The sequence below is a fragment of the Anas acuta genome, chromosome 17 (genome assembly GCF_963932015.1).
Source record: "Anas acuta chromosome 17, bAnaAcu1.1, whole genome shotgun sequence".
NCBI lineage: Eukaryota > Metazoa > Chordata > Aves > Anseriformes > Anatidae > Anas > Anas acuta.
The window spans coordinates 11,128,574-11,151,660 of NC_088995.1; the positions used below are offsets into that span (position 1 = coordinate 11,128,574).

Sequence of the window (23,087 nt, forward strand, 5' to 3'; positions counted from 1 at the left end):
CTTCAAAATATTATAGGTTATGATAACTTTATTTTAACTGACTCCTTGTGCTAAGGATGACCAAAAAAAAAATCAGTGCTTCTGCTGCCAGCATATAAATAGCCTATTTTTTATTGCTTTATATTCTCTCTTTGAATTCTATAACCTCTCAAGTAACTCTCTCCATTCATAAATATAGAAACCACTTGGTCCTTATAAAGATTGTGTTTGTGAAGCTGCAGAACTAGCCTGATGTGTTTTTACATGACAATGGTTTAGATATCTCTAAGAAAATGTATTGCCTTTCACTGTATGGATATTGTTCCCTGTCTCTCCCTTTCTTTACAAGGATTTTGACCATCACTGCCCGTGGGTCAACAATTGCATAGGACGGAGGAACTACCGCTATTTTTTTCTCTTCTTGCTGTCCTTAAGTACGCACATGGTTGGAGTATTCACCTTTGGGCTGATCTTCGTATTAAACCATATGGAAAAGCTTGGAGCAGCTCACACCACCATTACGTATCCTTCTTCTTGGTTTTTGAAGACACAAGATGACCTTGAGGAAAATGTGAGAGTTGATATAAAGACTTGTGTTCCTGGAACTGGTGCAGACTTACTCCTCTCCTGATTTGCATTGCTGTTCCCCTGTAAATGCCTATCACAATTTTTCTTCTGTACCCATGTGACCTATGTAACCATTGATTACCCCTAAAACTTTAGCCAACCTTTTGTCTGTCTGGTTTGCCAGGGCAAACCAGAAAAAAGATACAATGCCTCCCTGTATTTACTTCCAGCTGGCGTGAGTCTGCACTGCTGGGTACTGCTTACTGTATTTAAAACAGATAATACAGTAGAATTCGCCCTGGAGGCAGTTCCACTTTGTGCTAGTGTAATACATGAACCCCTGTCTCTGAGAGGTGTTACTCACACTGATAGTGCAGGGCAGAATAATCTTTACAAGACGGTTTGAGCAGGAATCAATAAGTTCACTTTATTTTTGAACCATCTCAAGGATAAGGACCCTGTCTAGGAACAGATAGACTTAAGATAAAATTTAATTAGCCTAACTAGGGGTGAGGAACATGCTCCCTATTTCCAAGATTTTTTCTCTTTTTCCTCTCCCTGTTTTTCATGACCTCTTTTTCCCTTCACTCACTCCAGTTTCTTTAACTCCTGGATACAGAATGGCTGTCATGTGTGTGGCTGGATTATTCTTTATTCCAGTCATTGGTCTCACTGGTTTTCATATTGTTCTAGTGGCCCGAGGGCGCACAACCAATGAACAGGTAAGAAACAGACCTTTCTCTGTGTTTGTTGCTAAAATGTTGATTTGGGAAGGAAGGTCAGCTTGGTTAAACAAAAAAATAAAAATAAATAAATAAATAAATAGACCCATATCTTAACAGTAACACTTTTATTGGAACTTTTATGGGAAGCTAGGAAGATTGCTTAGTTTTTCTTTTTTTCTTTTTTTTTTTTTTTCTCTTTTCCTGAATGCACTACAAAGGTTTTCCCCTTCTCTTAGCCACAAAGCACAAAATCTTATTTACCATTTAAAATCTACTTATGGCCTTGAAATAGGTTTTATGTGGTGAGTACCATCAGCCCCAGAAGTTCAAACTTTGTGACTCAGACTGAACAAATCATGAGACTGAATAAAAGAAAGAAAGGAAAAGATTAAATCATATTTTTGCCCTGTCTCCTGGTATTTTGAACTCCCCCAGCAAACCCACAGTGCACATAACAAGGCCTGAGCTAGCTCTTTGTCTCACTCTCTTTGTCTCTCTTGTTCTTGTGTATGCACACACACATGCACAGAGGCCAGTGGACCTAACTTGTTTTCCTTCTCCAAATAAAGTGCCAGTACAGCATCTTGTGCCAAAAAGCCTGTGAAACTTCAGTTCCCTTGCAGTTACTCACGTGTATATAATACACAGCCGCTATGTGGGTGATCCAGACCGATACGCATGCACACGTGAATAGCATGAAACAGATGACAGAGATCTAGTCATGGGATTGATAACACGTCCCTGCCACTTGTAAGGGGTAGCTCAGTTACAAAGCGTGACGCTGGGGCATGCAGCGTGCCCAAGGCTGATCAATTGTGGATATCCCAATGCTTTACCCTTTACAGCTCCAAAGTTGTGCTCAGACACCTGTTTTTTTGTTGTTGTTGGATTTTGGTTGGTTGCTTGCTTTTGTTTGTTTGTTTTTTTGGTTGGTTGATTAATGTTTCTCGCCACCACCACCTCCTCCTCACAATTTTCACTGTTTTTGCACATGTGTTTATGCTGCTTTTGCATCTATGGACTCTCTAGCCCGTGTAGAGTAGCGTGCTGTTCTGGCTCTTGCAGGTTGATGGCCTAGTACTTATGTAGCTTGTATAGCTGCTGTGCAGGCTGTGAGAGTTGAAGACATCTGCCTGAGTCTAGGCCTTTGTAAACTGAGATGAGGTTGTCTCCTATCCCACAATAGACAATAAAACCTTTTATCCATGAATAGTGTGAGAAGTTCACATAAGCAAAGATCTGAAGTCATCCTGAATTGTTGCCTAACATGGCCTTTGAACAAAGCAGGCTTACTGTAGCTGTAAATCTTTAAATGCTTTTCTCTGCCCATCTTAGTCTTTCTTGGAGTCAGCTGCTCTTCATTCTAAAATTGATTCTGGCCAAGTATTAAGTTTGATAGTGCTAACAACAGTGGCATGAAACCCAGGGCATTTTAGTCTTCTAGCCCAAATCATGTTGTTTTAGGCTTATATCTGTGCAAGAATTAAAATTGTCCCTGAAAATTCTAGGCTGAGGAGGAAGGAGAAATTTAATTATATATATATATATATATATAATTCTTGTATTTCTGGCTACACTGACATTTAGATAGGTTGAGAATTTTGCATTTAACTAGATTGAAATAACTATTGGAAAAAGCATCCTATCCAGCTTTGGTTTCCTGAGCTACCAAACCACTAGAGATTAACTCATCTTCTTGTGCCATTTTCTGAAAATCAAATATAATGTTGTCTTAATTTCTGCCTAGTCATGTGTACTGCGTAGCTGGAACTGGAGGGTGGTTGTTCCCAGCCTTCAGGTGCCTTTCACAGGAGGCATATCTAAGTCATTAGGACACCAGACCAGGAGCAATAGATAAGAGATTTGCTTTGCCATTGCTTTAAAATATTCACTTTTCTCCTGCAGTCTTAGTATTGATTCTGTTTTCTCAGACTGTTAGTTATCTGCTGTCAGGTCCCCAGTTAATATATGCTCACCTACACTTGTCCTCTTTTCTGATTACATTTTATAGGCCAGTGGTGCAGACATTGTGGTGTTCTAGTGTACGTTTTTGGTATTTATTCCTTTTGCGGTTTGTAGGTTTTGAGCATTCATAGTAGACAGACTGTGACTTACGAGTGCATAGTGGCTGAATTTAGATTCTTGTGAGCTTTCTGAATGCCTCTGAAAGTCTTTAATGGAATCAAAACAACCAACATCTGCTCGTAGCCCGGTATTTTTAGTTTCTGAATAGTTAATAACTACCCTTTCTTCTGAGACTGCTTTCTCTCTGTATCTCAAACTACTTTAGAAACCAAATTGATACAATTAGTAATGTAATCTGTGAGTTAGAGAAATTTTATTTCCATGTTGTGTTTGAGAAACTGGACAGAGAGAGATGAAGTTGCCTTGCCAGCATCTGGCAGCAAGTCAGCTTAAGCCCAGGAATGAATGTAGATCTGCCAAATGTCCCAGGTCCATGCTTTAGTCATCATGTTACTCTTCCAGCACTCAGAACTTCCAACATTTCTCTCTTGGCCTTTTAAAGAGTTTTATGGAATATCAAAGAGGCCAGCATAATATACTGCAAAATCATTTAATCGTTGGTATTTTATGTGCAAGTAATTAAAGTATTTCTGGTACTCTTTAAACTTGGTGCTAGATCAGGACTATGAGTTGATTAAAATGCATTACTTGCAAAAAGCAAGAGTAATGCTTTTAACGGCAACCACTATTAATCTCTCTGGCTTTATTGGTATTTATCCCCATATGGTTACTTTCAAGTATCTGCCCGTTGAGTACATACCCTTTATAATGCTTGTGAAGCTTTGAATATATCCTGCCAGTCTAATGAGATTTGACTTTTATTAAAGTAGCTAATTTCCAAGCAAGCATTGTAATCACCAGGGACTTCCTGGCACCCTCCCACATAAAGCAGTGGTTCATACTGATTGCTGCTAGGGATAGGATGCTGTTTTAGGGGAAACATTGATCTCATCCATCATGGAAAATGAAGAATTGACACTCCTTTTGTTTGGAGGGGACTTGCCAGGGTAGAGGAGTGGAGGTGACCAGGGAAGGAAAGGGACAAAAACATGAAGTCAGGCTGACAGCAGGCACAACTCATGTAGAAACAGCACTGGGAGGTGAACCTGACAGCTTGGATATATACTGTGCTTGCAGTGTTTTGGGGAAGGGATCTTTTGTTGGTGTGCATGCTGGCTAGAAGTGGCCATTGCAGGTGGTGTGTTAGAGAAGGAGGGAAAAGGAGCAACATTCAAAGTAAAATGGTCTGTTTGGGAAGGACACTAGTGTTAGAACAAGGTATACTGGTCCCTGGCATTCTGAGGGTTGGATGATGAGTATTATTTAACAAGAAGTTTGAGCTCTGTCCTGAATATGTTTCCAGGTGACAGGTAAATTTCGAGGAGGAGTGAATCCTTTTACCCGAGGATGCTGTGGAAATGTGGAACATGTGCTCTGCAGCCCTTTGGCTCCCAGGTAAGAGAAATGCTCTCAACTGGGAAAAAGTGAGATGGATGAGTTGTTGGGACAAAGGGAAAAAGTATGCATTGTTGGGCTCATGAGTGAAAGACAATTAATGAAATAAAAGGGAAGTAAAGCAAAGCTCTCCAGAAGTCTCTGCGGTAGCTGCTTCAATGTTGCATGGCTGTAACCTATCAAAGCAGTTGCTTTCTTCATGTAATTCATAATCCTCATCCCAGAAATTACTTGGAATGAGCAAATCAAATTATATTAAGAGCTGATAGCTTTGTCTCACCAACTTGTTCATCCAGTGAATTTCAGTAACAAATTTCAGTATGTTAATCTTATTTCCAAAATGACTTTTTGCATTGTCCGTGTATAGGTGAGGAATTCTAGTCCACTAGAAAGAAAGAACAATTCTAAAATTGGTCTTTCCCCTTGAGACTTGAATCTAATTTAAGGCAGCTGTGGTTTTCAATCTCACTGGCACTTTCATTATCATAAAACAGATTTTCAACCAGGTCTACATTATGGAACTTAGCATTTTATTTATGGCTTTCTATTTTTGAGGAAATAGATTTATCCCTTCACATCCTGAAATCAAGATTTTAATGCAATAGATAGATGGAGTATAAATATCCTAGATGCTGAGCTTTCCAGTCTGTATACATGTTAATTACAAGAAGGCTTAATTGAGCTTTTTCAGGGTGCTGAGCAATCCCAGACACCACTACCACTATGTGTCTTTTTAATTTATTTTATTTTGCTGTGCAACGGATAAGTTCTAAATGTCTGTTACTTGTATTAAAGTGAAGACACTGCTTCTCAAACTTACCAAAACTTAAAAATCGGGTCAAGATATTTTAAGAGAGCTTGATATTACAAGTTGGGATATACTCAAGTTAAGAGAGGTGTGGGCGTAATGTCATCATTGCTATTCTCAGACTTCTAGCAAGCAGTATTTTTCTGTTTTGTGAAGACCTGTTCAAATTGTCCTGTATATTGTGAGTCACTGAGCCATCATTACCAGGATGTCCTGTTCACTAGATAAAACAGAGAAAGCCTGTGTGTGTATTTTGGTAGTTGTGCATGGTACAACCACTGCCGAACTGCACTCAGAATTATAGTCCACGGGAAATAAATTAACTGTCTAAAATCAGCCATTTCCCTTCAGATTTGTTGCTTGCTATAGGCCTGTCTGTTTCTTTTTCCTCCATTTATTTGAACACTCTAAACATGCTACAGAAACAAGTCACTATGTGGTAAGCTAGAACTGACAACACATCATCTTCTCCATGTTAATTCCCCATGTGCTGGGTCTTATTCCCCCAGTCTCCACCTTCCACCGCAGGGAAGCTGTTTCATGTTAACTAGGTAAGCTCTAGTAAATCAATTCCATTGGTGGTAGGCCTCTCTTTCTGTCTTCACATAAACTGTGCAACTGTGTTCTTGTCCGTCAGTGCTTCAAAATTTGCTTTTCTCTTTTGTTTTTAATGCATCCTCTCCTTTTGCTCACTAAAAACCTTTTTTATTGCTTTTTAATTATTACCTGGGCTGACATCCATTGAAATAAATGGAGCTTGCTTATGTAGATTCTACCACATCCTTAAATCACACCCTGGAAGTAGGAAGATTTTCTTGTCTCTATGCCTAGTTGTTAGGTTGTAGTTTACTTTAATGATGACTGTTGAACAATTAATCAGGTATATAGTCGAGCCCAAGAAGAAGCAAGCTGTGAGCGTGAAGCCTCCATTCCTCAGACCTGATTTATCTGAACGACAAATCACAGTGAAGATCAGTGACAATGGGATCCAAGCCAACCTTAACCGGAGCAAGGTAAGGTAGCCTTCAAGCACTTCTTTTGAAGAGCATGTCTTAAATGTTATCAAGCCTGGAAATAACTTTATCATTGAAAATCTTCTTGAGATAATGCATCTCTTGGAGAAACAGGCAGAGATTGAGCCCTTGTCTTACGCTTTATCTTCTGAAAGTAACACAGATTTGATAACTGGAGCCCTTGATCCAGCAACAGCCCTCTGGGCATCTTTTGGAAGAGGCTGTTGTTCTCTGCAATAGTTAATTACTTTATGTCCCAAGACTTCGCACCTCCTGGTGTTCAAATTAATTTTAACTAACTTGCTGTGTTGTGGGAACCAGGTCAGTTGTTCTACTTTGAGGAAAGTCACAAGCTTCCAGACTGCAGGAAGGTTTGTGTCCAGTGAAGAATATTCTGTCAGAAGTTGAGTTCTCCACTCTCCTCTTGTTTGTTAATTTTTTCCTGACATGAAATCTAAATAAAGATTATAAAAAAGTAGTGGATTCATTAGAAGCCACTTTGTAAGATTTTTGTGGTAGACAGTTACTTGCTGAGAGCTACCTGGAAAGTTGCTGGAAAATGCTAGAAAACACAACTGTATTCTACCACATATTAACTAACAACCAGATTTTAGTGGAAGGTGTCCCTGCCCGTGGCAGCGTGATTGGAATTAGATGATCTTTAAGGTCCTTTCGAGTCCAAACCATTCTATAATTCTGTGATAACTACATAATTCTATGATTACTGTGATGGTAATGTTATTTAGCGTGCCAAGTAGACTAAGATAATGCATTTAAAATTATACTGGCTTGTGATGACAGTGCTAATTTCATATATGACAGCTCTTGTCCGCAGTGAATGCTCAATTATATTTGTTGTTACAGGTAGTTCTCATTCTCTGGTAACTCCAGCACTCTGACACATGCTGTTATCTAACCAAGTTGCGGTAATGATTGATTCTTTGGTCATTTTCAGTCTAAAATTAGCCTGGAAGGTCTGGAGGATAAAAGTATGGATGTGCAGCCACCTCTCCCACCCAAAGGAGATCAAAGCAAGTACTCTGAGCTAAAAGGGCAGCTGGGAACCAGCGAAGGTTAGTTGCATGATCTGAGTTTTATTTCTAATAATATGAAAACATTTTAGCCTCTTTAAAAGGTTTCTGGTATTCTCTCAAAACAGTAATGGGATCTGGGTGAAGGGTTTTATTTTTACAAGAGTTCTGAGCTAGAGGAATAAACAGCAGGAAGGAGGAAGAAAAGTTGACCTGAAGTGGCTCATTCAAGCCTAGGCTGGATATTTCTTTTCATTTTGGAGAGTTTTTAAACCCTTTTAAACTCATTAATTTTTCAATCAGTTTTAAAATGAAAAATCTCATTTTGAAATAAGGAATCAGATGAAATGCTTAGACATTGCAAACAATTATTCCATTTATGAAAAGATTAATTTAAAGCTCTGAGACTATTTAAGAAATAATTTAATGATTTAATAAAAAATAATTTAAGAAATCTTTTTTTTTTGGACAGAACTGTTTGTTGAATTCAACCCAAATAACCAGTAATTTGAAATATGGCAAAATTACTACTCACCAAAATATGTCATTTCACATTAATGTATTATATTTTCTTCTTCTCTTTAGATTGTTGATCTGGCCACAGGCACTGTTATTTCCTTATGGGGCCTTGTTGATTTTGGTGGAATTATACACAAAATACTGCAAGTCCTCTTCTTTCCAGCACAGAGCTCAGTTTGCAGAGGACCATGGATAACAAGCACTCAGGGATGATAGTATGCTGTCCATACATTCTAATACTAAGTTGTTTGTTGCTTTTCTTCTTCTCCAGAAGGTGGCCTTTCACCCAAATTGATCAGCCCTCCTACACCTGCCATGTACAAGTATCGGCCAGCTTTCAGCAACAATCCCAAAGTCCACTACCATGCTGCAGCTGAGCAGGTGAGTGAACTGCAGTAGCCTGGGAGAATCTGTTCCCAATTAATACCAGACAACTTGGAGCTGAGGAAAAATTTACCCCAGGGCTGTTGTGAATGTCAAAGCGTAAATACAAATAACAACATTAGGCATTGGTGTGTGATAGTGTAGATTTTCATTATGCTTCTTTTGAAAACATGTCTGCTTTTGCATCATTCCTTTGTTGAGCTTGACACATGTGCCCTGCTGACAAGGGTGCATGGCTGCTTGGCCAGTGTCTCGGCCTGATCCTGAGATGCTGAGAAGTGTCACCTCCCATTGGCTTCTCCTGACATAGATGCCAGTTCCCATTTGCTTCAGTGGAAGCTGGGCATGCTTAGCGCTTTACTGCATCACATCCTTTAGACGACAGACAACATTCTCAGTGATTCCTTAGCATGTCAGCTGGCAAAACATAAAAAACATGTAAGCTTCCCAAGAGATATTTTAGTTAAATTAAGGGGAAATTATTTATGTTTGACCTGTTTTAGCACCTTGTGAGAGCATTTGGATTATATATTGGAGGAAAAAAACTTCCAGCACTTCACTTCTATTCTTCCTATCAAGAAAACCGAGGCTCAGACTGTTAGAGAGCCTTTTCCTTGACATGAATGTTGCCTGTTTTCTCTTTGTCTTAGAAACTTTGAAACAGTTCACAGTGTTTTCTTTGGAAGAACAGTACAAAACTAAACTCATTGCTAATAGGCTTGTTTTTTTCACTTATTTCTCATGAACACGTTGCAAGGTCCCCCTCCAGGACCAGAGAAGAGTAGTTTAAAAATCACTGATACAGCTTTCAGTATGCATCCAAATCTTTATATACCAGTGAAGATACTCTAAGCACACACAGATGCAATATAGATCCAGGATAGGTTCTGATTAAGTCAGGAGACTGGGTGGTGTTATGAATTGAGAACGGAGTACAGCGTCTTCACTCTGAGGGTTGCTGTTACTAGAAAAAAAAGGTGCTGTTACTAGAGGCTGACTGGTGTACATTCAAAGAGCTTTGTAGAATTGTACAATTTTCAAGTAGTCACAACTTTCTTAGTCAAGTGGGAATATCATAAAAATGAGTTCACTTGGCAATCTGAGAGGATTACATGTATTTGAGTGCCAAGCCATATCTAAGTATAACGTGCAGAGAGAAAGAGAGTAGTTTGTGTGAGGAATATCATGTTGTCTCTTCTCTATCAGTTCTTCAGCCTGTCAGTGTAACTCTGCTTTTGAGCAGTAAAACCTGTTAGGAAAAGGGGATCGGATCACAAGGATAAGTAGCACAAATACACTTACAAGCTACGTCATTTCTTTTTCCTCCTCCTTTATAGGCTGTCACTTGGTCTCCTTTTTCCAGAGAAGGCCAAATTTAGCATCATGCTCTAGAATACAGTCAGCTGTTTTACGTATTTCCCTATCTTCTAGGTTAAAGACCAAAAAATTAAGAAAAATTTGGAATAGAACAGATTTTTGCTAGTTATGCTATTTTGTTAATTTGCCTTGAAAAAAAATAGATAAAGAAGAAAGTGCATTGTATGCATTTCTGCTTAAATACGTGGCTGATAATCATTCTCTGTAGAGACAGTGTGGCCAATTTATTATGCATTATGGCAAACTTAAAGAAGTTTGCCTTAAAGAAGAAGCAAAAGTTATTTGCTTAGCACAGAATGGCCTTTTAAGTGAACAGAACTGCAAGCAGTCTTCCACGGAGTGAAAACAAAGGGAAGTTTTATCTGTTTCGAATGCAAGTAAATAAATTATGGCCTATGTTTCCTTCTCTGAGGTTGCTAATCTCTTCTACGCAGGCGGTAAAAAAGAGAAGATTGATTCATTTTGTTGTCTAAATCATGGGAAGGAGCCTTTCTGCTTTAATTAATCTCAGATGTTTAATTTTGAAGACCTATGACCTGAAATTCAGAATTATTGAACATCATAGCTCTGAGTAAAGTGGTTAAGAGTGTGCTGGTCCCCAGTGTGTTGAAATGAAACCTAAGATATGACTGACTCAGCACTCAAAAGCAGACATCCCTCAACTCACAAGCTATTTCTAGAAAAGTTGAAGCAAAGTGCTTTTCCAAGGGCAGTATTATCTGATTACAATCTGATTTACCTTAACAGAGTTCAGTTTAGAAGTTCTCTCATTGTGCCTGTGTATTGATTTACTTATTAGTCAATATTATTTAACGCTTACTATGACTGACTCCTTGCTTCTGAGGTGCTTATCCATATGCTGAGCAGGAGTTAGGAGATTCCATATAATGAACCTTTGTCATAGCTAGGCTGCATGTCTGTGAGACATCTGTGTTTTTTTTTTGTCCTGTGCACTCCCATGGAGAGTAAACCTGTACATATGCGTTATAGCCTTCTGTTTCTCATACTCACCTCTATTTTAGATCACCATGCAGGAGGGACACAGTCAAGGGGCTCTGATTGAAGAGGATGGCGGGAGCCTTGACTACCAGTCTGAACCAAGCCTGGACATCCCCAGCTACCGAAAGAGCTCCCTTCACAAGACCTATCAGTCTTCCCCACTCCAGATAGATTCCTTTGCCATCAATTCACGATCCCTGAGCCTGAAGTCTGCTGGCAGGAGAGGGACAGACAAAGTGCCCCTTCATCCAATAAAGTCTGAAGGGGCGACTTCCACCCCTTACAAAAGCATCTTTTCTCCCAATTCTCTGTCAAACAGAAATGGGAGTCTTTCATATGACAGTTTGCTAAACCCCATGTCGCCCTCGGGGAGGAAGTGCATTGCCCATTCTGCAGTCAGCTCTGTCGGGTACCACTCACCATATTTATCAGCCAAAATGTGCCATCTCCGGGGGAGTGAGCTGCAACGCCAGCCACCTCAGAGCTTCAGCCCAGTGCTGGGGGGCCCAGCTCCACATCAGCGAGACCCCTCTCCAGTCCGCTATGACAACCTTTCCAAAACCATTATGGCATCCATCCAGGAGAGGAAGGAGATGGAAGAAAGGGAGAAGCTCCTCCACTCACACCCTGATTCAGTGTTTGCAGACTCAGGTGTCTATGACACCCCTAGCTCTTACAGCCTTCAGCAAGTCAGCACGCTCTCTGAAGACCCACGCAGCATGGCGATGAGGTATGGATCTAGAGACAATCTGATGGCTGCTACCAGTTTTAGCACAAGGAACCCTATACTGCAGTCCTCAGTGTCTTCACTCTCAAGTGCAATGACAAGAGCACCAAGGACTTCCACAACCTCTCTTCAAGCTGATTTAGCCAATAACAATGTCCAGTCCCATCAAGCACTACAGGGCAGGGTGAGCAATGGCTCCTACAAATCACCAGGCCACCAGGTCCCATCGTCCCCCACAGGGATGCCTAGGTCACCCTCTTATGGAGGCCCGAAAGCTGTCTCGTTTGTAAACACTGTGGAAATTACAGAGGTGCAATCAGTGGGAGCACAAAGGTACGTACTGCTTTCAGAGCTGCCGAGCAATGACAGCCTGCTTGCAACTGAGCACAGACATTTCCCAGGCGGCACAGCCCAGGTTACGTGTTCACTGTAGGCCAGTAAGGGTGGGACATTTGTGGGAGCTCTTCAGTTCGGTGACACCACAGAGCAACCACGTCATGACAAAACATTTGTTGTAACTCGGACTAGAGGTTAAGTTGTAAAATTCATAGTGGTTTAATGTCTTAGCTGAACTGGATAATTATTTGCAAGATACAGGGCAAATTATCCCTCCTGTTACACACAAAAGGGTGGAGCTGTTTTAGTTTGCAGCCTAAACAGAGGCTGGACCCAGCGATTGCCTGGACACAGAAGCAAAGGTAGGATCATGGCACATGTGAGTGTACCCTACACTAAGGGACACGGTGGCTTAGGCAAGTCCTGGGAACTGTGCTTGTCATAGAGAGCTGCATATTTAGCTGTGACGACTGCCCCATAATGCAGAACTGGTGATAAAAGCAGAGGCCATCTTTCAGTCGTCTTCCTTACTGTAAGAAAATGGGGAGCAAAGTGGTGTCTGAGCAAGATCTTCTGCTGCAGGTTCTCCATGCACTCTTCCTTCTGGAGACCTTGGAAAGGAAAGTCTGAAAAGCGCCATGTGATCCAGCTGAGGTTGCAGTATTTCAGCCAAGTGAGGCCTGGAGGGCTAATCAGAAATATTTAGATTTTCTTTGCACCTGGCAATTACTGCACTATGCTGTCATCTAGTTAAGGTCCCCAGTTTCTAACTCCTGCATTATCCAACATTTTAGGGAAAGTTATTGAAATGTGGGACAACTATTATTGTAGTTCTCCCAGAGTTTAGTGCCAGCACATTTTTCCCCGGTGTTTCCAAGTGAATTGTATTTATTGAGATGATTTGTCTACTGGTGGAAGAACTAACACTGAGCAGGCAGACAGCTATTATCCCCTCCTCACATGAATTAAAGAAATTAGTTTATTTCAGTAAAAGAAGACCTGTGGACTTTCTCTTGTCTCTCTGCTCTCTGTTTGAGCCCTGGACACATCAGCTGCTGCTCTAGGAAAGATGCTAATATGAAAAGCTCATTGCATTTTCTCAGTCTATGTTTCTTGGTTATGCTGTGTCAGCTTGTTGGTCACACTGCTTTTACATCGTGTTTGTTTAAAATGTAGAGCCTGTAAATTTACTCCAGTTCATCTCTTCAAAATAACAAAAAAACGCAAAGTCTGGCAGAAGTGCTCTAGCAATTAAAACAGCTACAGATCCCATTAGATATTAAAGGAAGTTGCAGACATTTGATACCAATGAAGAGGATCTTTTTTACTGAAGTTTTTAAATCAAGTTGAGTATCTGGATTAAATATCTCAACAAATTTGTCCTTTTTACCTAGTGAAGTAAACCTGCCACAAGTGCTCTCTGCTTTGTAAACCTAGCACATTTTGGTTTGCAGGCAGGAATATTCCCTTCTGGAAGGTATTTCAGTCCCAGTCCCACTGCTGCTGACATGAGCCAGTGTTAAACTTCAGAGTGAGCCAAACCCAAGCAGACAAACATTCACTATGCAGGAGGAAGATGCGAGAATACAGCAGATCCTACTTGTTCTGGCACTTCCAGAACGTACACAAGGTCTTTAGTAGGCTTTTATCCAGTTGCTTGGTGAATCTTGGAGATGAGGCACACTAAGTTTTAGTGTAATAGTCTAGATTTAAAAGATCTTTTGAGAGAAGCCATTTGCACCCTGGCAATATGTCTTAAGAAAGGAAATTATTTTAAAGAGTCCATCAGGAATATGGTCTTCAATTACCGGCATCCTAGTGTGCTTCCTGACTTGATTCAGTTTGTGTCTTCCGTCATTTACAAGATCTTCATTTCGGTTTTCCTATGTCTTTCAGAGATGAGCAACATAATTTTAATTTTGAATATTTAACTGGGAAGTGTTCTTTTCTGAGTATTGTATTTCTAACTGTAAGAAAGACACAGTTTGGATTAAAGTCAGCAGTGAAGACAGTTATACCCTCCTGCTGATACTTGTGCAATTAGTTTGGTTTAACAAAGTATTTAAGCAAGTAGTTAAATGAACAAATGAGCAAATATTATTGGGGTCTGGTCCACTAAGCTAACGGGCAAAGAAATTCTCTCATTTCAGTGGCTTTTCATCAAGTTACTGGCTTCAACCAGATTGTTTCCATGCTTTAATATTTTTGCATGAGTGGGACTCGGTGAAATAGGGATAATTACTCATCCTCAATGAAACCATTCCATTATCATCCTTCAGTAACTAACACTGCATCTTTTGATATTTCTTTTGATGCAGGGATGACATGCAGTTGAAGACACCTCACAGTAAAATAAATGGACAGCCGAAAGGAATATCCAGGTTGGGTTCAACATCAAGTTCCCAGGGGACACCTGTCAGCCCTGCTAGACACTCAAATGTTAAGAAGGTGTCTGGAGTTGGTGGAACGACCTATGAAATTTCAGTGTAAAATAAAAATTAAATAAAAATAAAGAGCCATCCACTCAGCCAGCCATGAAGCTAGGAGCACTGTGAAGACTCAAATAACAACAAAGAAGGAGCAGCAGCAGTCGGCCACTCTCCTTTTCTTGTTTTGGGTTTGTTCTGTTTTCATCTCTATCTTTTGGCCAAAAACCAGCTGCAGCCTTATTCTTGAGGGAATAAAATTGTACAGTCCATCAGACTCTTCATTAACCTGACGGATGGGAACTGGCTACCACCTAACACCACAACCACAGAGCTGATTTTGTTCATGCAAGAGAGTGCTAACGCCGTTATGCATCTGTCTGTCCAACAAACCCATTGTGTACCAGTTGTGCAGTGAACAAGTGAAATGTCCAGGATTGTTCAGTTTTTCCATGCCCATTCCTGCTTCTTCTGGCTGGTGGTGTGTCCATCAGGAGTCAGAGGCCAGCTGCTGTTTTCCTACTGAGAAGGAAAGCAGGCTCCCTGCGCTGGGCAGTCTGCGTGTATGAGAACTGCTCTGCATCTCCCAAGAACTGCAGGTCAAGTTCCTCCTCCTGGGCAGGAGCAGGGCAGGGGCACCCTGGGCAATGAATGCCGACTCGTCTTTAAAAGCCTCCCTGCTCCCCGATCATGGCTGGGTGCGGGAAAAAGGATAGCAACAGCTTCTCACTGTCTGCAATGTGCCTCCCCATGTGTGAAATCGTGTGTGTGCACCCGTGTGTTTGTTTCTCATGGAAAAGGACCGCAACACCAGTAAGGATCTTCCACTCTCACCTCTTGCTCCCTCTGGTTTTTAAAGGCTCCTCTGACTCAGAAACAAAACCAAGTGGATAAGAAAGGAAGTGTTTGGATGGGAACATGTTTTAAACAGTCGTCAGCTGCTTTCCCCGCACCCTCCTTATTACCTGTTGGATCTAGGCAATAACATGGTTTACTGCCTTGCCCTGGTGCCCTCTGTGTAATCCTGCAGCAGGGTTATCACGATCTGTTGAATTTACAGTGTGTGTAACTGAGCCAAGCATAAGTCTAAAGGATATAAATTTGCTGTCTGCCTAATGACTAGCACATTCCCTCTGGTCTTCAATACTGTTACACAAAGGATTTTTATGTTTGGTTTTTGAGTTTTCTTTCCCCTTGGGAACAACTTTTTAAAATTATATCTATCAAATCTATTTAACATTCTAAGGCTTCCTTTTCCTGTCTCGAGAAAACTACATTTACTTTCTGGATTTAAAGACAACTTTACTATAAAACAAACAAACAAAAAAACAACAAGAAAGAGTTACATTATTTTTGTCATAGATATCAGGACTCTGATTAATTTTGGGACAAATGTTTGTTTTTTTTTGTTTTTTTCTTCTTCTTTCCTTATCTCCTTTTCCTTCCCATTTACTTACTATCAAAAGTACTGAGGTCTGGACCAATGCTAAATAGCCAGATCATGTGTGCAATTAAGAATATCCTGAGTGACTGTTGCCAAAGTCAGTAAAAATTTATCACTGAGCCAGTCAGCATATGAAACCTTGACTTTCCACCTGGTTCTCCTGGTGAATAATTTTGACTGGAGAGCTAAATTGGTTGTTTTTCAGGATATTTGTTTCAAGGCGCTAAGTCCTTTTCAGTCCTTGACTATAATGGAGAACTCTCCAGATATCTGGTAGCAATTCAGAGTGCATTGATAACATCCTACTTGTCTTCATGTATGTCAAGATTAATTATTCCAGAAGGCAAATGTTGACCTTAGTTTTGCCTGGTCAAAATTTATCTTTTGATTTGATAAATCTTGACATCCACTGCAATACATGCTTACTATATGTTCCTTTTGTATCACATAATTTTTGGAGAGGAAGATTGAAAAGAACATAAGAAAGTTAATTATCTCTATGTGGAAAGCTTGATGTTGTCTGAAGGGAGAAATCTACAAAGTGATGTGGCTGAAATAGGCCAGTTATCAGACAGTGAACTAGAAATCAGTGTGCATTTTATGGCCTTGGTGATATTTTAAATGCCTACTATGGGGACATTACAGAGCAGAGAAGCAATAGTCCTTCTGTGCAGATTTGTTCACTGGCGTGTAGATTATTGCCTTTAGTTGGAGGCACACAGTGCCGGAAAGATGCTGGCAATCTGTATCAGGTACAGAGGGAGCAATATATATTAAAAGACTGGACAGGCTGGCTGATGAGAAGATTTAAAGGGCTAAAAAAATGTCACTGGCTAAGCAATGAAGTAGAAATTGAATATGATAATTTTACAAATATTAGTTAAAAAATATAAAACCAAAGGTAAATCATAGAAGTCAGAGGGTTGTCACTGGTTACCAATTGGTCTGCTTTTAGAGGGAGGAGAAAAGGTGACAGGGAAGGAGCAGTGGAATAGTCTTCCAAGGCAGAGTACTGGAGGCTACCTATTTTGGAGTCAAACCATATTCAGACAAGCGATTAGAGAAATTTCTGTAAGAGGTGAACCTGCAGGGGCAAGGGGCTAGACCAAATGGCCTTACAGATTTCTTCCATCCTTAACTGTTATTAATCTGCAACTCTGCCCTGATGTTAACTCCTCAGGAAGGTGCAGTACTTCCTCAAGGACTGGAATTCACTCTGGTGCGTAGAATAACACAAGACTTATCTGTTTTTAAAGTATCACATATGCCTCTTGTGAGCGCTCAGAAAGAGGCGATGAGTGACACAGAATTTGGGTTAGTGATCTAGACAAGGGCACATTTTGTCATGTATTTTTGAATATGTACATGAAATTCATGCAAGCAAGGCTGAAAGTCCGTACCAATGTAATATTTGAGATTTGCATCCCAGTGATGCTTCACTTTAATCATTCTTCTCCTACATGTATAAAAGAAAAAGCTACTGAGGAACTTGAAGGGCCAAACAGCCTTTGAAGTTAACTACATTAGTTCATGAGAGAAGAATTTCTCAGCAAGACTAAACACAGTATTGTGTGTATAAAGCACTAATATCCAGGGTTATTTTTGAAATAGTTCACAAGGGGCAAGGGAGGAAAGAATGAATGCACTGTGTCATTACAGGTTCAAATGTAAGGCTTATATATTTTGTGAGTAGTTTTGGCCACAGTTGAGACACATCTGATACAGTAATAGGTTTACAATGGTACCAAAGTCTTTTTTTTTTTTTTTCCTTTTGAGGTTTGTATATAATTCAGTGCACATAGCCTGGAGTAAATTATTCAAATCTTCTGAAAGAATAATCTAAGTAGAACTGTTAACAGGAGATTGCATGCAGCAAATCCAGACTCATTTCCACTCAAGGCACTGAACCTACAGCTGTTTTCTCAGAAATGTAAGTGTCTGCTTCCACAGCTCCTATTGTGGGACTGGGGACCTACTTAGTACATGTAATTTTGGAGTAGAATCCAGCCCATGGTAAAGCATAGTTCTTCAAACAGTTTACAGATTAGCAGCACAATTTTTCTTCTGCTGAGATACTCAGTTTTTACAGACACTACAGGCCAAATCTTCAGGTGGTATAAATTGGTGCGGCTCCGCTGAAACGAGTGTAAGTGATGCTAATTTACAGTAGGTGGGGATCAGCCATGAAAATCCAGCACAAGTTAACACATATTATAAAGTAGCTTCTTGATTTTGTCATGTTTATTTCGTGTTTCAGAAGTCTTAAAACTTTTCAGCGTGTTTTTATTTTTAGCTGTGGATTGTATTACTTTTTTTTTAAGAACAGCAATAGTTTTTGTTTAGTTTATGCATCAATTTTCATTGCATATCGTGTTTTATTAGCCATTCATTCCCTGTTCATAAACTCCCATTTAGCCTCCAGGTTTTCATTGTAGTACAATCTGCCTTGAAAAGTTGGATCTCTGTATCTTTAATTGTATAATATATTGAGTATTATGAAATTAAATGTAACTTACTACATGGGTGGGAGAGAAAGGAAATATTTTTACTTGAAGCCTTAATATTTTCTTTTTTTACTGCTTTGTTTGTTGACCTCATAGGAAAGTCTGAATAGCAAAGACTTTGAAAATTTGGGCCAAATACTGCACTGATATATAACCAGCATTTGGCCCCCTATGTCAAAACTGGATGCAGACATAACCTGAAGTGAACAAGGGAAAATGCTTCAGGGTGGCATGTTTTCCTGAAGATCATTAATACAATCTGAAAGATGTGTCTGTAAGCAAGTACATTAAAGAAGTTCTCAAATCTTGAATTCTGAAGAAAGGTGATAGTGGGAACTGCCCAAATATTTTACATTTGCATTTTCTTTTTAAATTAAAACTAAACAAATGTACTTATGTAGTTTGGTTAAAGTCGGCTCAAAGGGTTGCACAGAGCTGTATTAGTAGCCATGTGCAGCAAATGAACTGTGTTGTGTTGCTGTTCTGAAATTGCTAACCAAGTGTAATGTCATGTCAACTTGGCCTAAGATAATCACCTCATGGGCGTTACAGCGGCCGTTCCTCAGATAATGCCTATTCTCCTATAAGCCTAATGTGGAAATTGCAATGTGGTTTTCTTTGGACTATATCTGTGGTCCAGACTAGATATATATATATATATATTCAATTTTTATTTTATTTTTTATGTGGGAAAGACTAGGTCAAGGTTGCTGTCTCTGACAGTCTGGAAAGTTCATGTCGAACCGTTTTTATGGTCTGTATCTCACCTGTTCTGCCACCTTGAATTGTTGGAATGTATCCGTGCAGGCTTTGTGGAGCTCTGTCTGTAACCTTTTTTGTGGCTCTCGTAATACATATATATTTTTTAAACCTTTGAGTCACTTCAGTATTTTAAAGTGTCCGGTTTCCCTGGTGTGTTATGACTGAAATGCTGAGTTGGTTCATTGGGTGCTGCCCCTTTTCACTTCCCCTTGTGCAAAACGTGAACTGAAACAGTACAGCTGGACAGGCCAGCTCCAGTGCAGAACCCCCAGGTGTCAAAACATTAAATGAAGGTGAAGTCTCATTTTCAAGGTGCTTTCAGTAGAGTAGAAAATATGCTGGCTCTTTGAAAGTGTGCCTCCTACTTGTGACCAATGGATCGTGCTTGTGAGGTCACAGTAAGTGGTTCATGGAACAACGCTAAATGAAGGGTTTTAGAGCGCTTTGTGTTCAAGTTGTGGGGGTTAATAGGAATCCTGTGCTCCAGCACAATTGGGAAAAGTTGCTACAGAGTAACTGTGGAAAAAATATTATATGTTTGTTGAAATGTTCTATCCAGGATGTCTGGATTTTTACATCCTAAAGATGCATAACTTTTAATCTATCTTCATCTGTCCATTCGTTGCTATTCTTTGAAAAATATGTTCATTTGATCTGCAAGACTGGCTTATAATTTGCACAGTTGCCAAACCCTCCTAATGGCAGCTGCTTCAGGATTTCTGATGCTGTAATTTGCATATGTAGGCTGATTATATCGAGCGACGTTCCATTCAAACATGTTCATTATAAATGCCAGTCATATTTGTGAGCTGTAGTGTCTTCACGTGGCAGAGGTTACTTTATTACATGACCAGAAACTTAATTACCGGGCTCCATTGACACTGGCTAAATCGAACAGATTTATGTAAGGTCATGATCCGTTTTAGTACATTTTATTTACAGACATCTTGGCTTACAGAGATCTTGGCTTTCCTCTCTCTAAGTAATGGATAAATTATCCAAGTTGATATGCAGTTCTCCATTATTGTTATTTTTTATTCTGCAGGACAAGTTTCAGTTCACATTTTGGAACATAATAAGGAGAGACAAAGGAAACTATTTATACAGGTGAATATATCTTTCAAGAGAGAAGCAGTTATATAATAAATGGATTAGAGTTACTGTCAAAATAGGTTTTGTTCATCTTGTCACAATAACTTGAATTTTAAAGTAAGGTTTATTTTACAGCTGATATCTGTATAACCCTGAAACATTTTTAAAATGTCTTGGTTAGACATTTCAAATTATATGAAGAAATATGATCTACTTCCACAGATTAAAAACAGTCCTAGAGAAGTGATGGTACATTTTACAGTGCCTTATATATATGTGTATATATATATGTATATATAATGCCTATATGTATATAATGTATACATAACTGTGTACATATATTCAAGTAAAACTAGTTACAGGTGTCCCGATCTGGTGTATTTTAAATGGAACTGATCTGTATTGATAGAAAAAAACAAACGGTTGTATCAGCAACAAAATACAAAACCAAAAATACTTATTAAAACATTAGCAAATAAAACAGACTGGAAACAGTGTTTCTGCCAGTGGTTATGTTCCATGCCATGGAAGACTGGTAGGTAGACCCACTGTTTTAGGGGCTAATTCAGAGAAGAGAAAGCAGTGATGGAGAAAGTGGAGAATGTATCAAAGAGCTTTCCCTTCACTCTGGCGCTGTGTCCTGATTTTCATACCTACACCCTCCCATTGTGCCTTGTCTCATGAATTTCCATTTTTCTTAAGCATCATTTCTCCTGAAGCTATGTAGGAGTTTGGTTATTGGCCTTGAAGAACCTGGTGGCCTGACCTGCTGCAACAAATGCTGTATTTCTGTGCTGTATCTTTCAAATACCTGCCACGAGGGTGTCTGAGCAGCAGGTGGTGACTCGGAGCATTCCTGGACTTGGAGCTGTCCATGAGAACTTGCAAGGGCATGAGGGATCCGTGAGAGCAGCCCAGTGCTCAGACCTGTAAAAGAGAGGTGCAGGAGGAGGGGATGGGCCGTCTTCCAGGGGAAGCTGAGAGCTTAGATGAACTGTCAGAAGTTGCTCAGACAAGGGGCCTTGAGAAACGCGGCTCTTGGCTGTGACAGCAAGAATCCTTCAGCCCCACTGGCACTGATCCACCAGTTCTTTCAAATGGGCAAACTGATTCCTTCCTCCGAGAATGTTTTTTTTGTTGTTGTTGTTTTTGTTTTTTTTTTTTTTGTTTTTGTTTTTGTTTTTTTTTTTCTCCCAACAGGCATGCAATATTCTTGACAGAAGCTAGGTCCAGCATGAGGACTTTTGCAAAGCTTCAGATATCGAGAGAGAGAGAAAAGTGACTTCTGCAGAAGAGACTCTCTCATGTCATGATTATAAGGAAGATTATTCATGTTTCCTTTTTCTTACAAATTCTTTCATGCTATGTTGCCATCCAGTTTGCCTTTTAGGCATGCATCTTCTCTGTGGAATTTCAGACAGTAGTGTGACCATTTATTTGCAAGGAATATAAAATATAAAACATGTCCTATCCATACAGTATTGGATCTAAGAAATACCTGGTCTGAGATAGACAGCACACGAGGAGTGTGGGCAGTGCTGAGCTTTACCAGTATTTCCAGACTGTGTTAAGACATTCTGCCTACCCAGAACTCATTAAGTAAAGTCATTCCTGCATTCTGGGGCACAGGGCAGCTTGACAAAGCTACATGGCCAGAAGTGCACAACATGACTCTTACAGTTGTACTTAAGTAATTCGAAAGCCTTTCTTTCAGCAAACTACAAGATATCTGCCATGTAAAATCCATAAGTCCATACACTCTATCATGCAATTTATTTCACACCTTTAAGCTCCCAGCCTCCATGTAGGGTTTGTACTATCAATCTATTTCCCCATATATAAGGAGGGTATAAAGAGGATTTTCAAGGATGTGTTTGAGCATTGTCTCTGTGTGTGAAACCCTTCCACTGAAGTGTGTAGTAACTGAGAGAAATGATGGGGAGGATTTGTCTGATTAGGTTGGGAAAGGGCAATGCCTAGAACACTTTAAGGAAAAATGTATCCTTCCATACAAATGTTTGGAACCAAAGGATGCCCATGAGTTTGGGTTCAACAAATCATTTCATTACACACAGTCAGGAGTAGGGACTCAATGTAGGACCTTCAACATCAAAATCACAACCTTTGAATACTTGAGATGAACACCTAAAATGAGAATTCCTGTTTTCATAGTGTGACAGTAACACATTAAGCTTATGAACGCTGTGCCTTGCTCACACTGAAATCTTAACTTCCCTAAAATCTACAATAGTTTTTCTGTTAATGTTAGTGGAGCTTCATTATGCTAAACTTGCCATTAGGAGTGACATCCATGGGGTTTAGCTCACCGCTACAGTTCATTGTCAATAGGACTTCAAGTCTCTAACTGGTTTTCCCCAACAAGAAACAATGGGGGAAGTGGTATTTCATATATGTCCCATTTTTTTGGACAACTCGATTTTAAAGCAGCTTCTCTCCCTACTACACAGTCTTCATGCAGGATCTTTTGAGTAGCAGCCAGCAAGGAGGAATTAGGGTGTACTAGTGGAGCACCAAAGTGGTATGCTTTTTCCTTCTGGCTTGTCCTTTCACACAGTGTGCAGGTAAGTGGCTCCTAGGAAGTGGTTTCTTCCTGCATCCGCAGCTTGAATGGATATGAGGTGGATGGATCCTGTGTGTGTCGTTTGCAAAGCACACCTACCATGGAGCATATGTTTCAAAAGCCTATTTCAGCCATGTAAGTGCAGAGCATGTGGGGATCTTTGGATGAGATAACCATGAAAGTTCATAAAATGGCATTATAATCTGGTTCTAATCCTGGGCACAGGTGGTTTAGCAGGAATATAGCTTTACAGTATTCAACTTTTTTTTTTTTCCAGTACAGTCATTTGAACAGATGGTAAAAGGTTTTTTTTTTGTTGTTTGTGTGTGTGTG

At 39.9% G+C, this 23,087-nt stretch overlaps 1 protein-coding gene across 3 annotated transcripts in view; it reads left to right on the forward strand.

The window, feature by feature from the left end:
- The window catches only part of ZDHHC8 (zinc finger DHHC-type palmitoyltransferase 8), a 113,011-nt gene extending 93,822 nt beyond the window's left edge, over positions 1-19,189 (forward strand). The window contains exons 4-12 of one of the 3 annotated variants that reach the window (XM_068653718.1): positions 329-501; positions 1,166-1,268; positions 4,660-4,751; positions 6,069-6,110; positions 6,440-6,572; positions 7,528-7,645; positions 8,394-8,503; positions 10,906-11,612; positions 14,264-19,189. In XM_068653718.1, coding sequence (XP_068509819.1) covers positions 329-501; positions 1,166-1,268; positions 4,660-4,751; positions 6,069-6,110; positions 6,440-6,572; positions 7,528-7,645; positions 8,394-8,503; positions 10,906-11,612; positions 14,264-14,435 — 1,650 coding nt within the window. In that variant the 3' untranslated portion in view covers positions 14,436-19,189. Of the gene's footprint in view, positions 1-328; positions 502-1,165; positions 1,269-4,659; positions 4,752-6,068; positions 6,111-6,439; positions 6,573-7,527; positions 7,646-8,393; positions 8,504-10,905; positions 11,943-14,263 lie in introns of all 3 variants that reach the window. The other 2 variants (XM_068653716.1, XM_068653717.1) reach the window with 2 other exon arrangements.
- Positions 19,190-23,087: the final 3,898 nt, after the last annotated feature.